Here is a 16644-nt window from a genome sequence, read left to right as displayed (position 1 = left end):
GCAGTCATCAGGGAAATCCAGGTTACAAAAAGAAAAAGAAAACTAAGGCTTTGGTCCTGTGCAGTCTCTGCAGTCTGCAGTAATAGCACTAAACATTTACAGTAGTTTATACTCAGTTTACATGGATCACCATCAGACTCTTTGTGATCTGTGTGACGGATGGATTTATTCCAGAAACAGAGGCTGTTTCAGCCACATGCAGAAACAAAAATAACCCCACACGGTTATGCTTTGAAAGTAAAAATGCAGCCGAATTATTCAGTGGTTAGTAAAGCTCATCTACAAAAAAAATGTCAGTTCAATTGCATTTATATAGCGCCAAATCACAACAACAGTCGCCTCAAGACACTTTACACTGTAAGGTCGACCCTACAGTAATAGATACAGAGGAAAAACCCAACAATCATATGACCCCCTATGAGCAAGCACTTTGGTGACAGTGGGAAGGAAAAACTCCCTTTTAACAAGAAGTAACCTCCGGCAGAACCAGGCTCAGGGAGGGGCGGGGCCATCTGCTGTGATTGGTTGGGGTGAGAGAAGGAAGACAGGATAAAGACATGCTGTGGAGGAGAGAGAGATTAATAACAAGTGTGCCATTAACAGCCATTTAAGAGCTGTATCTGTACAGATGCAAGTGCTCACTTTAAACCGCAGATACAGAATGTGTGTAAAAATACAGAAAGAAATTATAATTTCTTCTAATCACCAGCAGGGGATGAAAAACAAGTTTGATTCTGCACAAATATGAGGCTGAAAATGCCTGTTTTGCTACATTCCTCTGTTTTTTCAGGAATTATGATGTGTTTATGCTCTCAGGTGCTCGTTTGAAGTCAGACTATAACATGTTATTCATGTTCTATGTCCTTCTGAGACACAGCCTATTCATTCATGCCCTCTGCAGTAGACACGCAAGTCACAAAAAAACACAACTGAAACAATAGATGCTCCTCACTGACTTTATAAATTGATAAAGCAACGCTAATGATGCTAAATTAACAAACAAACTTGTGGTAATGCTGAAAATAGCAGATTGCTGACCACTCTGCAAAGTACTTGAAAATGCAGAAAGTACACATTTCTGAGTAACCTAATGAATATGTAATTAATTACTTTGGACATATTTATGCATCTTTAATCAGCAGCATGGGATGAAACTAACTCAGAAATATTGGCTGAGTGACTCCTTTCAGAGATAAATATAAAGCCAAGATTAGCTCATGAGTGCATTTTATTGTCTGACAGAGGAAGTTGTCAGACGAGTGGCAGCAAACCTAAAGGCGTGCACACAGCACCCTTACAGAAGTTCTAATTCAGCTGAATAAGTGAAAACACTCACAGTGGATGAAGGGCTGAAAAGAATCCATGTTCAGGTCCCATTTGATTTTAAAATAGTTTATCTGCAGGCTGGCCTGGTTGCTGCTGAGAAACACAGCTGGTGTAAGTTTCAGGATTACAGTACACAGTACACATGTGTTCAATCTCTCCTTAAATATTCACATGGGAATCTGCACTGAGCCCGAGGAGCCATGCCTTCTTGTCAGACTCCATCCAACCCTGCAATAAATCTAAGTAGCCTCTCTGGAAAACATTTTCCAGCAGGGGAATTTCTGCCAAAAGCAGAACTCATATCATTGACAGAAATAGTATTTTGATTGTTTATTAGATAAAAACGGGACTCTTCAGGTTGCAATGATACATAATAAAGTCAGAATGAATTTTTTTTTGCCGAAGCAAAACAGACTGTATGATGCAGGTTTTTTATATATTTTATCTTTTACAATGCCAGGTTTAGTTTTAGATATGTAATGTGAAGTTGAATAACGGAGACACATCGTGGATTTTTAAGCTGCTCTGTCATTTCTTTTTTTTTTTCAATCATGATCTCTTTTATTGAGAAAGCAATTGAACATAACAGTAGTATGGCATTGCTTTCACATTTTTTAACTTATAATTGAAAGGGGAAAAAAAGAGAGAGAAAAAGTTGCTGCTCTCTCATTTCATTAATATATTCAAATAATGTTTCCTGTTGTGTTATATAATGAAAAACACTGTTAACTGATAGGCTGTAATATCAGTGCATGCCTGTTGATCATTATCCAAAATGAAATGAACAACAGCAAACATTTAAGCCACAACACGACATAAAATATGTTTTTATAGCCAATGGAAATGGAGTTCCAGAGGAAGAGTTTGCCTTTCTAGTACACAGCTATAGGTTTTTCATTAGTGCTGGATAAAATGGAATGAAGGCACAACTTCCCACTCTTAAATCCAGAGGTTTGTTGCCTAAACTTAATAAAATAAAATAAACTTAATAAAATAAAAAACTAAAGCAACGAAATATAAGTAATAATCAAAAATAGGTTAAAAAAAAGTGGATCAACCTTGACTATAGACTGTATATAAAAGATGAAAATAGCCACCGTGACATCACTGACCAGTTTTAGACTCAGACCAGTTTTTGGTCTCTTCCATGTTTTTGCTTTGGAGCCCAAAGTGATTGTGGTTGCAATACATAGAGAAACAGCCAATTGTAAGATGCCCAAGGATTTGAAAAATCATGTTGATATTAGTGTGTTGATTTTGTCTCTTCTAGTTTTACAGCCAGTGAAGCCACCACACCACCAGCGTCCCCACCAGCCCATCCTGCCTCGTCTGGAGCGGGACGAGAACCGTAGAAATTTCCTCCCTCAGCCCTCACCTGAAAGTATGTTCAAGCAACCCATCACATCACTCAACAAGCTAAAACTGGTATTTTTTAAAACTTCATGTACCCTATAAATTAGATCAGTCCCAAATATGTGCCAAGGCCAAATGCCACATTAACTCCAAGCTAGAGTAATAAAAAACAGCTTGAAGCACAAGAATAACAAGAGGTCTTGTGTATTTTGCTAATCAGAATCAGAATCAGAATGGGTTTATTGCCAGATGTTGAGGTTTACAACATTAGGAAATTGCTGCGGTGCTTCAGTGCAGACAATAAGAATTAAAGTGCTATGTAGAAAGAAAGATATGTGCATGAGATATACATGAGATATATACATGAGAATAAGAATTATGAGTGACCCCACATAGCCGTGATCTCAACAATCAGTCTGACATTAAGAGAAAAAAGAACTTGATACCTTTGACATTTCAGTATATGCAACACTTGATAACTGCACAGCAGAAGTGTGGCTAACGTCCTTGAGAATAATATCATCGCAGAGAGAATCTGTAGACTGCAGCTGTCTTTGGTTATGGCTCCATCTTTGGGGTCAAAGTTTTTGGCATCAGTCATTGTGACCAGTCCTAGTTTTGGCACTGGGACCACATTCACAGAGGAACTGTGGCAAGTTATCTGAGTTACTGAGAACAACCTACTAGCCAAGTACCTTTAAAAAGAAACATTTGATAGTACCACCTTTAGTGTTGACGTACCTTCAGTGTGGCTCTCATCCAAGCCTGTGTGTGATGACCCACTCCATCCTTCCCTCCTTTTGGCTTTGAGTGGCAGGTTACATCTGTTGGCATGGGGCTCCTGTGCCTGTGCACTATCAACGTCCTCAGAGCTCAGTTGTTTCTTACCCCTGAGAAAACTGCACACACCTTATTCACCCATTTACACAAATGATTGTACTAACCACACACGATGGTTAGTTTAGCGTCTCTTCTTGTGTCTTTCATTTAAAATAAATAGTCTATTAATAAGTATTTGTGTATGTCTCCCTTTTTGTCTTGTGGCCCGTTTTTGGCAAGTGGGGGTTCATCCGGGATGAATTTATTACAATGGCCATTTTTGGCTGTCACAAAAGGATCACTATCTTCTAAATGGCAGAAACACGAATTAAAGACTAATTAATGTTTTTCATCTAATTCCATGGGGTGTATTTCTATGAGACATATTTTTATTTATGTCTGCAATTGTCTGAACTAATTTGCGGTTGCCATATCCTTCAGGGCATTGTGGCAAATGCCAGCGTGTTAAAGGTCGACGAGAACGCCAGAGACAGTATTGCCAGAAGGACTTTGGTAAGACTACATATTCTATTTTTGCTGTTTTTAGTGGCTTGTTACCACATACAGCTGTATTAGTATCGCTATTTTATTTTAGTTTTCCGGGCAAGAGTCCTTTTGAAGCTGCAACGAGGTGAGGAAACTCGTTACGACGTCCAGATCATCCACACCTACCGGAACCGGTTCCGCCTGGAGCACCGGGAGTTCCTGTGGGTCCCTAATGTGTGCGACTGCCCTAACCTGGAAGTAGGGAAACAGTATATCTTTATGGCGCGACGTCACATTAATTATGAGCGCACATTAAACCGAATTCTGCTTGAAGAGGAGAGCTATGTGGTGCCATACAGACCCAGAGAGGATGAACTGTTATGGCCGCTTGAAAGGCTCTGCAGCAACAGAGGACCCAAACAGAACTGAGGGGATGAGTGTTGTCGCACGCTTTACTCAGATATAACATTTCTGGACCTTTAAACCAACATCAGATTCCTTGTGATGCATGTATTCCAGAAATACTGAGAGTCCACGATTATTTAAAAGCCTGATCAGCTTACTGTACAATTTAGAGCACTTTAGGTGACACTTGTGCCACCTTTAAAAACACCAAAGAGAAAAACTGACTGAAATGGCCTTTTTATTGTGGCTATTTCCCACAGCCATCATATATTTTTATATTATATTTGTTTTTGTGTAAAAGAAGAATCCACTTTGAATAATTTTCTCCTTTTTCTCTTTAGTATTTCTGAAAAAATGCCTAAAAACCAGAATTTTGTATGACAGGAAGCACATGGCGATAGCTGTGGTTTCAAAATAACTTCTGATCCTATCAAAGTCTGTGGGAGAATGGCTCAGTCACCTATTTTGGGTTGTTCTGAATATATGTTTTGATCTGTTTTGTAAATCTTGGTCATACTATTTTCAAATAGTGATATGAAACCTCCAGCTCATTGGCTAGCGAGATGTCATCAAGGGTTGATCGACAGCACCAAAACAATAAGTCAAATTCAACTTATAGGTTCATTACAGCATCGAGACAGCAACTTAGATTACAGATATCCGAAGATATTAGTGGTGACGAGGTTTTAAAAAATTAGAGCTGTCATTAAATATTACACTACATGATCAAATAAAGACACTTCATTATGAGAAAGGGGACAGAATGCAAAGCTGGGTTTCCAACAATCACGTTTTCAGATGCTAATCCTGGGATGTTGATGAAAACAATCTCACCTGGAATAAGGTATACTGTGTGCCAAACTCAGCTCTGTGGAGCAGCTGCTGCTCACCTGCTTTAGACTAGTCATAGTGCGAGAGGCGGGGCACACCCGGACAGGTCGCCAGTCTGTAAGTGGGCTGAGAAGCGGGGTACCATAATAACAAGCCATAATTAGTGAACATGAGTGGACCGATATCAGATGAACAACTGAAGGTTGTTCACCAGTGCATTATTGAGGCACTGTAAAATATTTAATCCCAACAATGGGGCTGTTTCATTGTCTTTTTTTCTTTTTTGAAATAATTTATCTGAATTTCAGGAGTGGGACCACACCTCATACACTTCCCCTCTGGTCCCATGGTTGTATGGTTTTCTTGCACATTTCCTTTCATTTTCACGCTTGCCAACCCACACAATGCTTGGCCCAAAAGCTCCTGCCAGTTCTCCCTGAGGCCTTCCCCAGTCCACAGACTCAGGTCTAGCTCTGAGGCCTTCCCCAGTCCACAGACTCAGGTCTAGAGCTATCTTTATTCCATCTGCCACTCTCTTTAAATAAACACTGTCAATCTAATCAAGGATGTGGTTCTTGCAGCATTAATTTGATGTGATAGTTTGTGATTCACAAGTTAATCAGAGTGTTGAACGTCCACAGCGTAATTCATTTCAGATTTTTCCAACATGGAGGTTTGGAAGTCTTTAAGAAGATCGACAGACTGGCTACCTGTCCAGAGTAAAAGTAATTCCAGTTCTTCTCACTGCGTAGTCCTTTCTCAGACAATAGACCAGAATATAATGCAGACACTAACTTCACTACTCAAACTGTGGTGTGACCTGTCCTTACACTACAGACAATGGGAAAAACCTGAAACAGCAGTCACGACAGACTGAATTAGATGCTTTATCTTTGACTGGTGATATATAATAACAGATTGTTTCACAGTGTTCATGTATGAAAAATAAGCTTTAATCATAACACAATAATTTTGTGTCAGCTGTGTAATGTCTTTCATAACGTTGCTTATTTGCTGTATTCATTTGTGAGAGTATGTTAAATCAGGTCTGGCCTTTGATACTTACAGAAAATAAATATACAGTATTTTATTGTGTGGCGCTGATTAGCTACAAATGTACTACAATATAACTGATTATAACTGTTTTAAGAAACCTTGTAATGAGTTAAATGGTTGAACTCTGCTTATTGTGTTGTGGATTAAAAATATCATATTTGCTTTTGAACCTAATATACTGTATGTATATGTGCCAAAGAGACTCTCTTTGTCTTTATAATGTGCGTGTGTATTCAAAGACCAACCAATGTAAAATAACAAATGAGAAAAAATTAACATCCGTAAGACAACTGTATTTACAAAAACCCTTTACATCTACACCAAAGGAAGCACTAAACAGTGGCTAATACAACTTTATACACACACACATACACATATATACATATACAGACATATATATACACATATACATATATATATATATACACACACACACACACACACACACACACACATATATATATATATATATATATATATATATATATATATATATATATATATATATATAAAATTGTTTTTTACTAAGCCTGGTTCCTGCTCATTAACTGTATGTGAGTCATCACAGACACTTGGCTCAGTTTCCCTTCATTTGAACAGGGACTATTGGAAACCAGTCCTAGGCTTCATATACTTACATCAACGAGACCTTTTGTGGGATGGAGCGGGGCTATGTTAGATGCACAACATATTTCAAACTCGCTCTTGCAGACATGATTACTTCATTTGAAGGCATGAGACAGGAAGCTTCTATCCCTTCTGCATTTTTAATACTTTTTAAGCACTCCTGGATTTATTTTTTTAAGTTTTTAAAATTGCTTCACAATTTGCAAAAATAAATGTAAACAATAAATAAACGTATCTGGATAATTATTGTGAAATACAGAAGTGAATTATGTCATTTTAACACGTCTTCAGTTAATCGTTAAAAAAAAATCATGTAATTCTACTTAGCTGCCTCTCAATTGTTTTAGTAAACTTTGTCTCAGAGTATTTAAAGATCAAATTCTGATGAAACAATGCAGACATGATCTTTTTCAGAATTTAATTTAACACATGAACAAATCTTTCTTTGGGTTTGTGTGGAAAACGAATCAAGAGCTGCCGCATCAAACAGAAGTGGGAAGCTATGAATGAATTAAAAGAATAAACTGATGTTGTTTGTACATTTTCTGGTTTCGTTAGCGCTACATGAAATAAAGCTCACATTCTGTGCTGGATGGATTTGTTTATCGTTTATTGAGAAATAGGGATGGGTATCGAAAACCGGTTCTTGTTGAGAACCGGTTCCCACTGTTTGAATTCCTTGGAATTGTTTGCCATTTTTGCAAACGATTCCCTTATCGATTCCAGTCGCCCCGAATGACGTCACCACATTGCGGAGCATCATTTACCTGGCAGGAAACATGGCGGCTCAAACGCTCAAAAGTTTGATTATACTTTACGAGAACGGATGACAACAGGGCCACTTGCAATACTTGCAAAGTAGATATTTCATTTAAGGGAGGAAACACTACGAATATGCAAAAGCATTTGCTCACAAAACACGCGATGACCTTAAATGAATGTCGTGAATCTCAACCCAGCAGCAGCGGTAACGTTTGCACGCCCTCTCCCGTTACTGCGGCAGGTAAATAATCAACTAACAGTGCATATTATGTTAGCGCGATCTGCCTTATTACTAAACCTGCCATTACTGTGCATTTAGGTGACCATGATGAGAGAGACAGACAGAGTCTGGCTCAGTCGCTGGCAGTTCTTGCTGCAGTCTACCGGTAGCGTCTCCTTTCAGGCCAGGATAGACGAATGTCACGAGCAGTGACTAAGTTTGTGGTAAAAGGCTTGAACCCATTTGCCACAGCAGATGCCCCCGATTTTCGGTAAGTGAATGTGTTTAATTGTAGGCAGGGACATTACTGGATATTCTTGTGTAATTGCTACAGAATAATTTATGTTATACTTTGTTATTGCTACAGAAGAATATTTATTTTATTATTTTACATTTACAATTTCTTTTCCAGGGGACCCTGTGACACCCCATTGAAAAGCCGTAGGCTGTGGATCTCTTAAGATCTCACTGTTGGGTTTGTTAGGCCATGTTACTCCTAAATTTCTATCTTGTTCAAAGAGAAGATATAAAACAAAGTTCTAAGCTAATCGACCTTAGTGTTCTCCTTTTTTAAAAAGAATCGATAAGAGAATCGATAAAGAATCGAATCGTTAAACAGAATCGAAAATGGAATCGGAATCGTGAAAATCTTATCAATACCCATCCCTATTGAGAAGATCACCAACACTTTTGTGTCTGTGCATTAACAAACTAAAGCCAGAAGTTTACTGGCTTTAGCTTACCTTTACAACTGGCAGCATGGGGAAAAGCTAGGCTGGAAAAGCTAGGCTAATGTGTTAGCGATTTCTAATCAAGATGTTAAGCTAAAAAGAACGAGTTTTTTAGGGTGTGTTTGCAGCTACCATCTGGTTAACCGAGACTGGAGAATCCCTCATGTTGGACTGGCAACCACACACATCAGGCAGTTGTAACTGTCCTCACAATGAAGGAGCTGATTACTGCTATGCTACTGCTATAGCAGTTACGCCCTGCACCGACCACTACAGACATCAAGGCAGCGTCTACATCATCTTCAAATTGGATAAAGTTAACTAATAAAAGATAAAAGGTTAGTTATTACTGATGTAAACTTGAAGATTTTCACATGGGTCTGTCGGGAATGCCTTGTTTTATATGGAGCCAGTCTCATGTGCATTTTTCTTTCTTTCAAGATGACTGGATTATGCTTGTTTGTATGTATGCATGACGTTATTTTAGATGAAAGATGAGTGGGTCAAGTGTAGTTATGTGTAATGTGACCTTTTTTTCAGGTTTGCAGTTGTATGCGGAGGAGAGAGATTAGATGTACAAAAAGATTCAAAGTTACTGCACAGATTGAACTGTAAATGTGTCGGTAGGAAAACGTGTTGCTTTATAGGTAGTTCTTAAACTGTTTGTGTTTTTGCAGAATTTGAAAGATTTGTTCATGCTCCATAACCCTCAATTATTTGTCATAGGGCTAAAAAGGCTCTGTGCTTTAGGGCAAATTCTTTATTTGATATACATGAAACAGTTTTAAATGTTAGGGACATGCGCCTCTGAAATAGTAATCTAGCAAATACATAAACAGTGTTCTCTCTTACAATTTTAAGTGTCTACATACTGCAAAAATAATAAAAATACTAAAATGAAACATTCAAAATCTTTACACCTACCCTCTTACTGCGATACCCAGTATACTGAGTGAGAGTTCATTTCTGATCCCTTTGGCAATTCATATTGTAATGTGCTTCTAAACCACAGTTACATCCTTGTTAGTGGTTTAGGGTATCAAGCCTGTGACATCAGGCCTGTGCCCAGTTCTTCACATGTCAGCAGGGGCACCACCCGTGGGTTTCTCTCACAACACCGTGAGTCTTTGACCCCTCACCCCAGTGACCTCCACGCCTGAAAATTTCCTCCTGCTGGGCAACACGGGGAGGCCCTCCGACACCTGACCTCTTGTCCACTCTTCTCCTGCCAGGCTACTTCCTGAGTGTCAGACACTGACAGTGACATGGCGGGACGATGTTGAGCGGCGTTTGATGCGTGATCGGCGAGGTCTGGATTCGTTCTGACAGCTGCACAAAGGGCCCAGCAGGAGCCAGAGGTAGAGGATCACACAGGCCCAGCAGGACGACATCTTCACCCAGAAGGTAGACCAGCTGCCGTGGGTGAAAGTGGTCTCCAGCACTGCTGACTCGTAACTGGGGAGAAGACGGCACAGATTAAAAAGAAACATCTCAGAAATGTAAAATATATATGTATGAGAACAATGTCTAGAACTGTCACTTACTAACCTGAACCAGTTAGTGAGGGTCATCATGACGTACAGCGAGGCCAGGAAGAAGACAAAATGAAAGAAGAAGTAGCTGTAAGCCACCCTCTGTGTCTCGTTGTGAATAACCTTCTGACAGCCTTTGTTCTCGTCATCAATCGCAAAATCTTCTTCAGCTGGAAGATTACAAGTGATATGCTGGTTACTGCAGAACCATCAGTCCACTGTAGCATCAACTGTGAGGCATAGTTAGGATTACACAACAGCAAAGGTGTTTTTTTCTTCTGCACACACAATCATTTATGAGAGAGAGCACTGAGTCACAGTGAGCATGGTTGAAACATGACAAAGAACCACCTGGCCTACCATAATCTGCATTTAGTAAACAAGTGGAAAACATTATTCTGCTGTAACATTTGTATCATCAAGTGTAAGGATTGGCTAACAATGGTTGCAGCTTTTGTATTTAAACTCAATCAATAAATCTCCAGTGCCCATCAGCGGGACAACGTTAGCTCCTGATGTCAGGTGTCAGTTTCAAAAGTCTGCCGGTGCTGTTGGTGATCCTGGATCGAGCTGGTCTTTAGAAGAACTGCAAGTGCTTCAACATAGAGTTTACATTTGCACACTTCTTGTTAAAGACTGACACAAGTTGATACCAACCTCTTACCTTTACATCCTCAGTTTTAAGGGAGTTAATTTAGTTGCAAGAAGAGTTTTTAAATGGTCAAATGTAGCATAAGGACCAAATGAAACCAGGTTAAGTGTTTTAGTACACACCTTCTTCTTCTTCAGGGCAGCAGAAACAGCATGTAGCTTTCTGGAACTCATAGCGGTAAACTTTGATCATCCAAAATGGCCCGAACACCTCTGCCAGGTAGGAAGCTTCATTACTGGAGGGAAATTAGACATCAACACATTTGTTGCCCCAGCAGAGATATGTGGCTGTGATGTAAAATGCAATGCACGCTTACAGGACATTTTCAGTCACTTCTTTGTATCATGCAGATACTCTGTCTAAAGATGAAGTGTTTACTCACCATGCAAAGAGCACACAGCAGTACATGATGGCGGCTCCAATTATGGCCACAGCGTTGCCTTCTTTCTGGATGCCATCTTGTCCCACACTGGGGTAACAGACGGTCATGTTCATGCCCTGGTACACAACTGACACAAAGATAACACAGCATGCTAAGTTTTACCATCGCATCACACCAGGAAACTCAAACGCTGGTTTATATAATGTATGAATGGCTGAACACTGACAGTACAGGTTCAGAAGATGAAACAATATCACAATTTATATTAAAAAAAAAGAGAGAAATCTTTATTATCAGAATACTTTATTAATCCCTGAGGAAATGATACGGTCACAGTTCCTCCAACACAGTAACTGACTCAATATTAAAATATGACATCTTTTCAAAGGACTCTCGATCTACTGTGTACTGATTTTAAATAAACACAATAATAACATGGACTGAACCACCACCCACAACCACTAGCACTTTATATAGCCTCTGTAGAAATTATCCACATATTTCACTTAGCTTAACTGCACTACTGTAAATGCTGTAAAATACAATAATTATAATTCTACAACTGTTTGCAACTGTATATAACTGTTTATTAATATGTATAAGCTAACATAGCCTGTACACTCACTACAGCTGTAGCCTGTACATACTTATAGTATATTCATAACATACCTTCATACCGTGTACATTGTACCATACCTATAATAGTTCCATATTCTGTAATATATCTATATTATTGCTAAAGCAGTTTGTGGATGGATGCAAACTGCATTTCGTTGCCTTGTACTTGTGACGTGTGCAATGACAATAGACATGAATTCTATTCTAATTCTAATCCTTAGCTATGGTGGCCGCTGTAGGACCAAGAGCCCTGGCCAGCGTTGATCTGCAGTGAGTGTAGCCTGTCAGGCTGCTGTTTACCTCAGCTGTGCACATCTGCTCAGTCTTGCTCACAACAATGATACAAGTCGAGGAGTCGGTGACGCTCATTTGCTGAACATCTTCAGCTTTTCTGTTGTTAGCTGCTGTTAGCCGGCCTTCACAAAACTTTTTATTCTCTAAACTCTCATTTGTCCAGAGGATCACATGACCAATCTGGTGACAATAAGTAACTGCAGCAATATCAAGAATAAATAAGCATATTTATGCACAGGAATTAAAACACCGTGCCATTTGGTGATGTAATTTTGTGTATTTAAAATAATTTTGTTATAAATTGTTCCACAAATTATGTGGCCAGACGTTTGATCTGTTAGGAGAATTATTTACGCAAAGAAAATGTTCTGTTTTGTTATTGTTGAACAGTAAAAAGGACGGTTTGCAGTTATTACAGTTCTTGTTGTCTAAGGTGTTGTTGATGTATCCAAATCAGAGTAACTAAGAAATGAAGCAGAAACTGTTGGCACCTGTCCCAGCTTGTTTTCATAACCTGTGGTTACTGCTCTCGCTCTCTACAGTGTGCACACACTTTGATGTTTAAACTGCGCTTTAAATAAAACTGTAAAAAACTGACTTCTGCCAACCTGCACTGTGTGTTCTAAGGGGGGGGGGGGGTAGTGCACCAACGAAAGAAGGACTATACCCCCACTGCTGGGGTAGAGGGCTGGCACGTTGTAGTAGCAGTTCAGCAGTGTTCTCACAGGCCCGCTAAATGCAGAATATTTCCTGTGGTTTTAGCAGAAAGCAAAGCTGCAAGAAAGAATTTGATGAAACTGCTTTGAGAGTTTTGTGCTGTAATATTTTTCAACTGTCATGGCACACCACGTGGAAATTTTAGTTCACTCTTATCAAAAGCTGTGAGCATCATCCTCATAACCTTCTTCCTCGTTGTGCAATACGTATTTGACATGGATTATTTTTGCTCATGCAGCCCGGGTTTACATGTAAATGATGCAGTCTTCATGGCTGGGCCTCCTTTTATCCTCAGCATGTTAGTCGTGCGAATGGAGTCTCTCTAAGTTTATCAAACGTAGAAACAACGAATAGGAAGGGTAGGCAGTTAATAGAAATCCCTGTCTCTGGATTCAGCAGAGACACATAGACTAGCTGCCATGTGCTTTCATACCAGACCCAATGGTTCAAATTTGCAGAGGCAGTGATGAAAAGTATTTTTGGGTTTAAATTATTTTACTAAATATTGAGATGAAACTATCTGCATTCTGTGTAAAACGTAGAATATATTGTGTTTTCATAGACTACAGATATCAAAATGGAAAGTATAAAAGTGCAGGTTGTAACCCACCCACCTAAAAACACAGCAGACACAATAAAATCCCTCTGTTATCGTATGAAAAACACTCTCACATTAGCAGTGCACAAAGCTGGATGAAATCGAGTCTCAAAGCTGAACTGTTCTTCTACTACATCAAGAGTTTTTGACATTTTTCAGCAAGCATGACTCACCATGTCGAGCTGCTTCAAAAACTTTTTTCATCCTTAACTAAAGCTGTGAGCATCATCCTGCTTCAGTACTTATTGGACAAGGACTATGTTTGTTCCTGCGATCCACATTCACATATAACTGGTGCAGTCTTCATGGCTCTCCCACCTTTAATCCTCAGTTGTTTAGTCACCTTAATTGAGTCTTTCTACAAAAAGACGATTTATTATCAGCGCTATTGTAGTTGTGGTAATTACATGCAGCTTTTTGGCTTTTTTTTGGCCAAATATCTCTTTCTGACTGGCATTTGGGCAGGCGCTGTTCTGCTTGAGGGTGACTGGTACATCTGTCTGATAACAAACATTGGTAGAAACCACAGAGGAATTGTTTGTAAGGAGAATCTGACAAATGAGGAAAAGCACACCAAAGCTACATATAAGAATGAGTCAGTGGTAAGTAAATAAAATAAGATAAAATGCGTTTCTCTAACAGCTCTACCATACAGATGTATTTATATAGATTTAGATATATATTCATAGATATCTTTGGCAGTTGTGCATTTCATGTAACATACAGATAAATAAGTTTTAACATTTTCCTGCCTTCCCTTGTAGGACATTGGCTTTGGTGTTTTGAGTGTGCTTTTCATTATTTGGAATATCTACGAATTTTGGAAACCCATTTGTATTATGAGACGGTTCAACAACATCAAGTCCTCAGGGTGCCCCTCATACTACAGATGGGTGTACGAAGAACTTCTTTCAGAGGAGGTGAGCAACCACTTGAATGAGCTCAAAAATATAGTAGAAGAAAAAGCAAAGAAACTCTGTGAAGGATACTTGAATCGCATTCGAAAAGCTGAGCTGCAGACACAAACAGAAAATCACCATAGCAACAGTTCCATTTATAACAGTAATGACGAGCCTAATCCCAATAACAGTGAAACTGACGCCGTCAGTACCGACACCCTCTTTCCCAGGAGTGATGCCGCTAATCCTAACAGCAATGCTGAGCAAAATTCAGAAACTGACACCTTGGTTGCCTGGCATGTAATTTCTGAACCATATTTCTACCTGAACGATTACACTCAGGTGGGGCAGAGCTGAAAACAATGTTACTGTGACCAAAATAAGCTTCACAGAGACTGTTGTTGGTTCTTGCATTAGTTTCCATTTAGTTTCAAAAGTTTTTTAAACTTTAATGCCGGGCCCCACAAAGACAGACAAACAAGTACACTCAGATCAGGAGTTGCCAAAGCAGCAAGAGCATGTCTCCCTCTTTGAGTTGTGTCTTTTCAGTCACTAATTCTTTCTCTCAGAAACATACAGATTACTCTGTGTGCGTCACGGTGAGCTCATAGAGCAGAATAAGCCTTCCAGGAACACACAACTCAAACAAAGGCCGAAGAAGAGAGTAACGAGACCCCCCCACACGCACACACACACACACACACACACACAGCTGGACTGGCCATCGGCCCACCGGGCATGGTGATTTTTCGTTCTTATGGGCCAATGGGTTTTGGGGGGGGGGGGGGGGGGGGGGGGGGGGGTTCGTTTTTTTCCCCGTAACGGCATAAACACTGAAAGGTGGTGGATTGGCCAGATGCTGGGAGATGTGTAAAAATAACTCAATTGTTTGGTGGTGGCTATTGCGGAGCTTCCACAAATTCAGTAACATTAGCAAGTGGTGGAGGCCAGCAGATGCAACACACTGGCAGGTGGATGACGGAAAGGCAGGAGGAGCAGAGACCCGAGGCAGTGAACTGAACTTCAGGTAAGAAGTTATGACCTGCAGTCTATCTGGTCAGATATAAACCAAGTTTAGGTGGAGTTTATTTTCGTTATGCTGACTTTTTACAGTCAGTTACAATAACTCGTACTGCATACTAGCTAGCATGATGGAGTTTATATACTGCTGGGCGGGTGCTATGATGTTACTGATGTTGAACTTGTTTTATCTTATTTTATTTATAAGGTTAGTTATTAGAGTTTCCAACTGTCCTGTAAAAAACGGAATAGTCTGGTATTCAGAGAAAATATTGCGCGTTTCGTATTGAGGTGAGAAGGAACACAGTTTGTCCTGGACTTCAGCTACAATGAAAAAATACACAAAGCTGGATTTATTCTGTGTCTTTGCTGTCAGCTGCCTCTTCTTCTCTCATTCTCTCCCCTCTCTCTCCTGTTTCTACTTCAATCATGAAACTGATCAATGATCAGCTGATCTGCTTTTCTCTCTTGTTTGTTTATCGCCCACTTTGTGCCAGAAAGAGGAAACCAGCGGATGTCGCGCTAAACAACAGCAGCATATTTAAGCTTGATCAGCTGTTGTTAGAATTTATTTAATATTAATTTCTAGTATCAGCTGATGTTTGCTGGAGCCACAGCTGTAAAAGCTGCTGGTCATGATACCGGTTTGGATTGTGGTGAGAAGGAAACATGAAGATGAAACCAGGAGATGTCCTTACTGAATCATCAGAGCTGAACAGGTGATGGAGAAACAGGTTTACCTTTTAGGTCAGCGGTCTCCAACCTTTTTTGTACCACGGACCGGTTTATGCCCGACAATATTTTCACGGACCAGCCTTTAATGTGTCGCGGATAAATACAACAAAATAAAACTAGTACCGGTACCGAAAAAAAGAAGATTTATTCATAACCAGTGTTGGGAAGGTTACTTTTAAAATGTATTCCATTACAGATTACAGAATACAGAATACATGCCCCAAAATGTATTTTGTAACGTATTCCGTTACGTTACTCAATGAGAGTAACGTAACGGAATACTTTGGATTATTTAATATATTATCATGCTGTTTACAACTACATGAATGTGATTTATTACTATTACTGAAGGTCCGCGGCTCCGAACCGTAGTAAAGGGACCTCTGGCTAATACGTGGGTTCCGTGTTGGGCTCGTAGCAGAAAAATAGCTTTACTTTGTTGTGTGGGTCAACTTTTCTTGCCAGAGACAGAGAGAGGCGTTGAAAGACTGCTCCAACGGAACTTATTGTTTCGGAGGAAAACACGAACACAGCGTACAGTCGAGTCTTAATAGCTTACTTACAACTGGGCTCGTCAGGAA

At 39.7% G+C, this 16644-nt stretch overlaps 2 protein-coding genes across 4 annotated transcripts in view; one reads left to right on the top strand and one right to left on the bottom strand.

The window, feature by feature from the left end:
• adamtsl5 (ADAMTS like 5) overlaps positions 1 to 6474 on the top strand; it is a 63087-nt gene extending 56613 nt beyond the window's left edge. The window contains exons 11-13 of the mRNA XM_085276927.1: positions 2597 to 2707; positions 3940 to 4011; positions 4094 to 6474. Coding sequence (XP_085133053.1) covers positions 2597 to 2707; positions 3940 to 4011; positions 4094 to 4413 — 503 coding nt within the window. The 3' untranslated portion in view covers positions 4414 to 6474. The remainder of the gene's footprint in view (positions 1 to 2596; positions 2708 to 3939; positions 4012 to 4093) is intronic.
• Positions 6475 to 7024: 550 nt separating this feature from the next.
• Positions 7025 to 16644, bottom strand: part of serinc4 (serine incorporator 4) — a 28929-nt gene continuing 19309 nt past the window's right edge. For all 3 annotated transcript variants that reach the window (XM_085276861.1, XM_085276851.1, XM_085276871.1), the window contains exons 8-11: positions 11183 to 11309; positions 10923 to 11035; positions 10165 to 10318; positions 7025 to 10071 (exon numbers count right to left, since the gene is read on the bottom strand). In XM_085276861.1, coding sequence (XP_085132987.1) covers positions 9864 to 10071; positions 10165 to 10318; positions 10923 to 11035; positions 11183 to 11309 — 602 coding nt within the window. In that variant the 3' untranslated portion in view covers positions 7025 to 9863. The remainder of the gene's footprint in view (positions 10072 to 10164; positions 10319 to 10922; positions 11036 to 11182; positions 11310 to 16644) is intronic.

This window comes from Mchenga conophoros, linkage group LG1 (assembly GCF_057382185.1).
Source record: "Mchenga conophoros isolate Kocher_MC1m ecotype Shallow Benthic linkage group LG1, M_conophoros_male_GT1.1, whole genome shotgun sequence".
NCBI classification, from domain to species: Eukaryota; Metazoa; Chordata; class Actinopteri; order Cichliformes; family Cichlidae; genus Mchenga; species Mchenga conophoros.
This window is presented reverse-complemented; position numbering and strand designations above follow the sequence as displayed.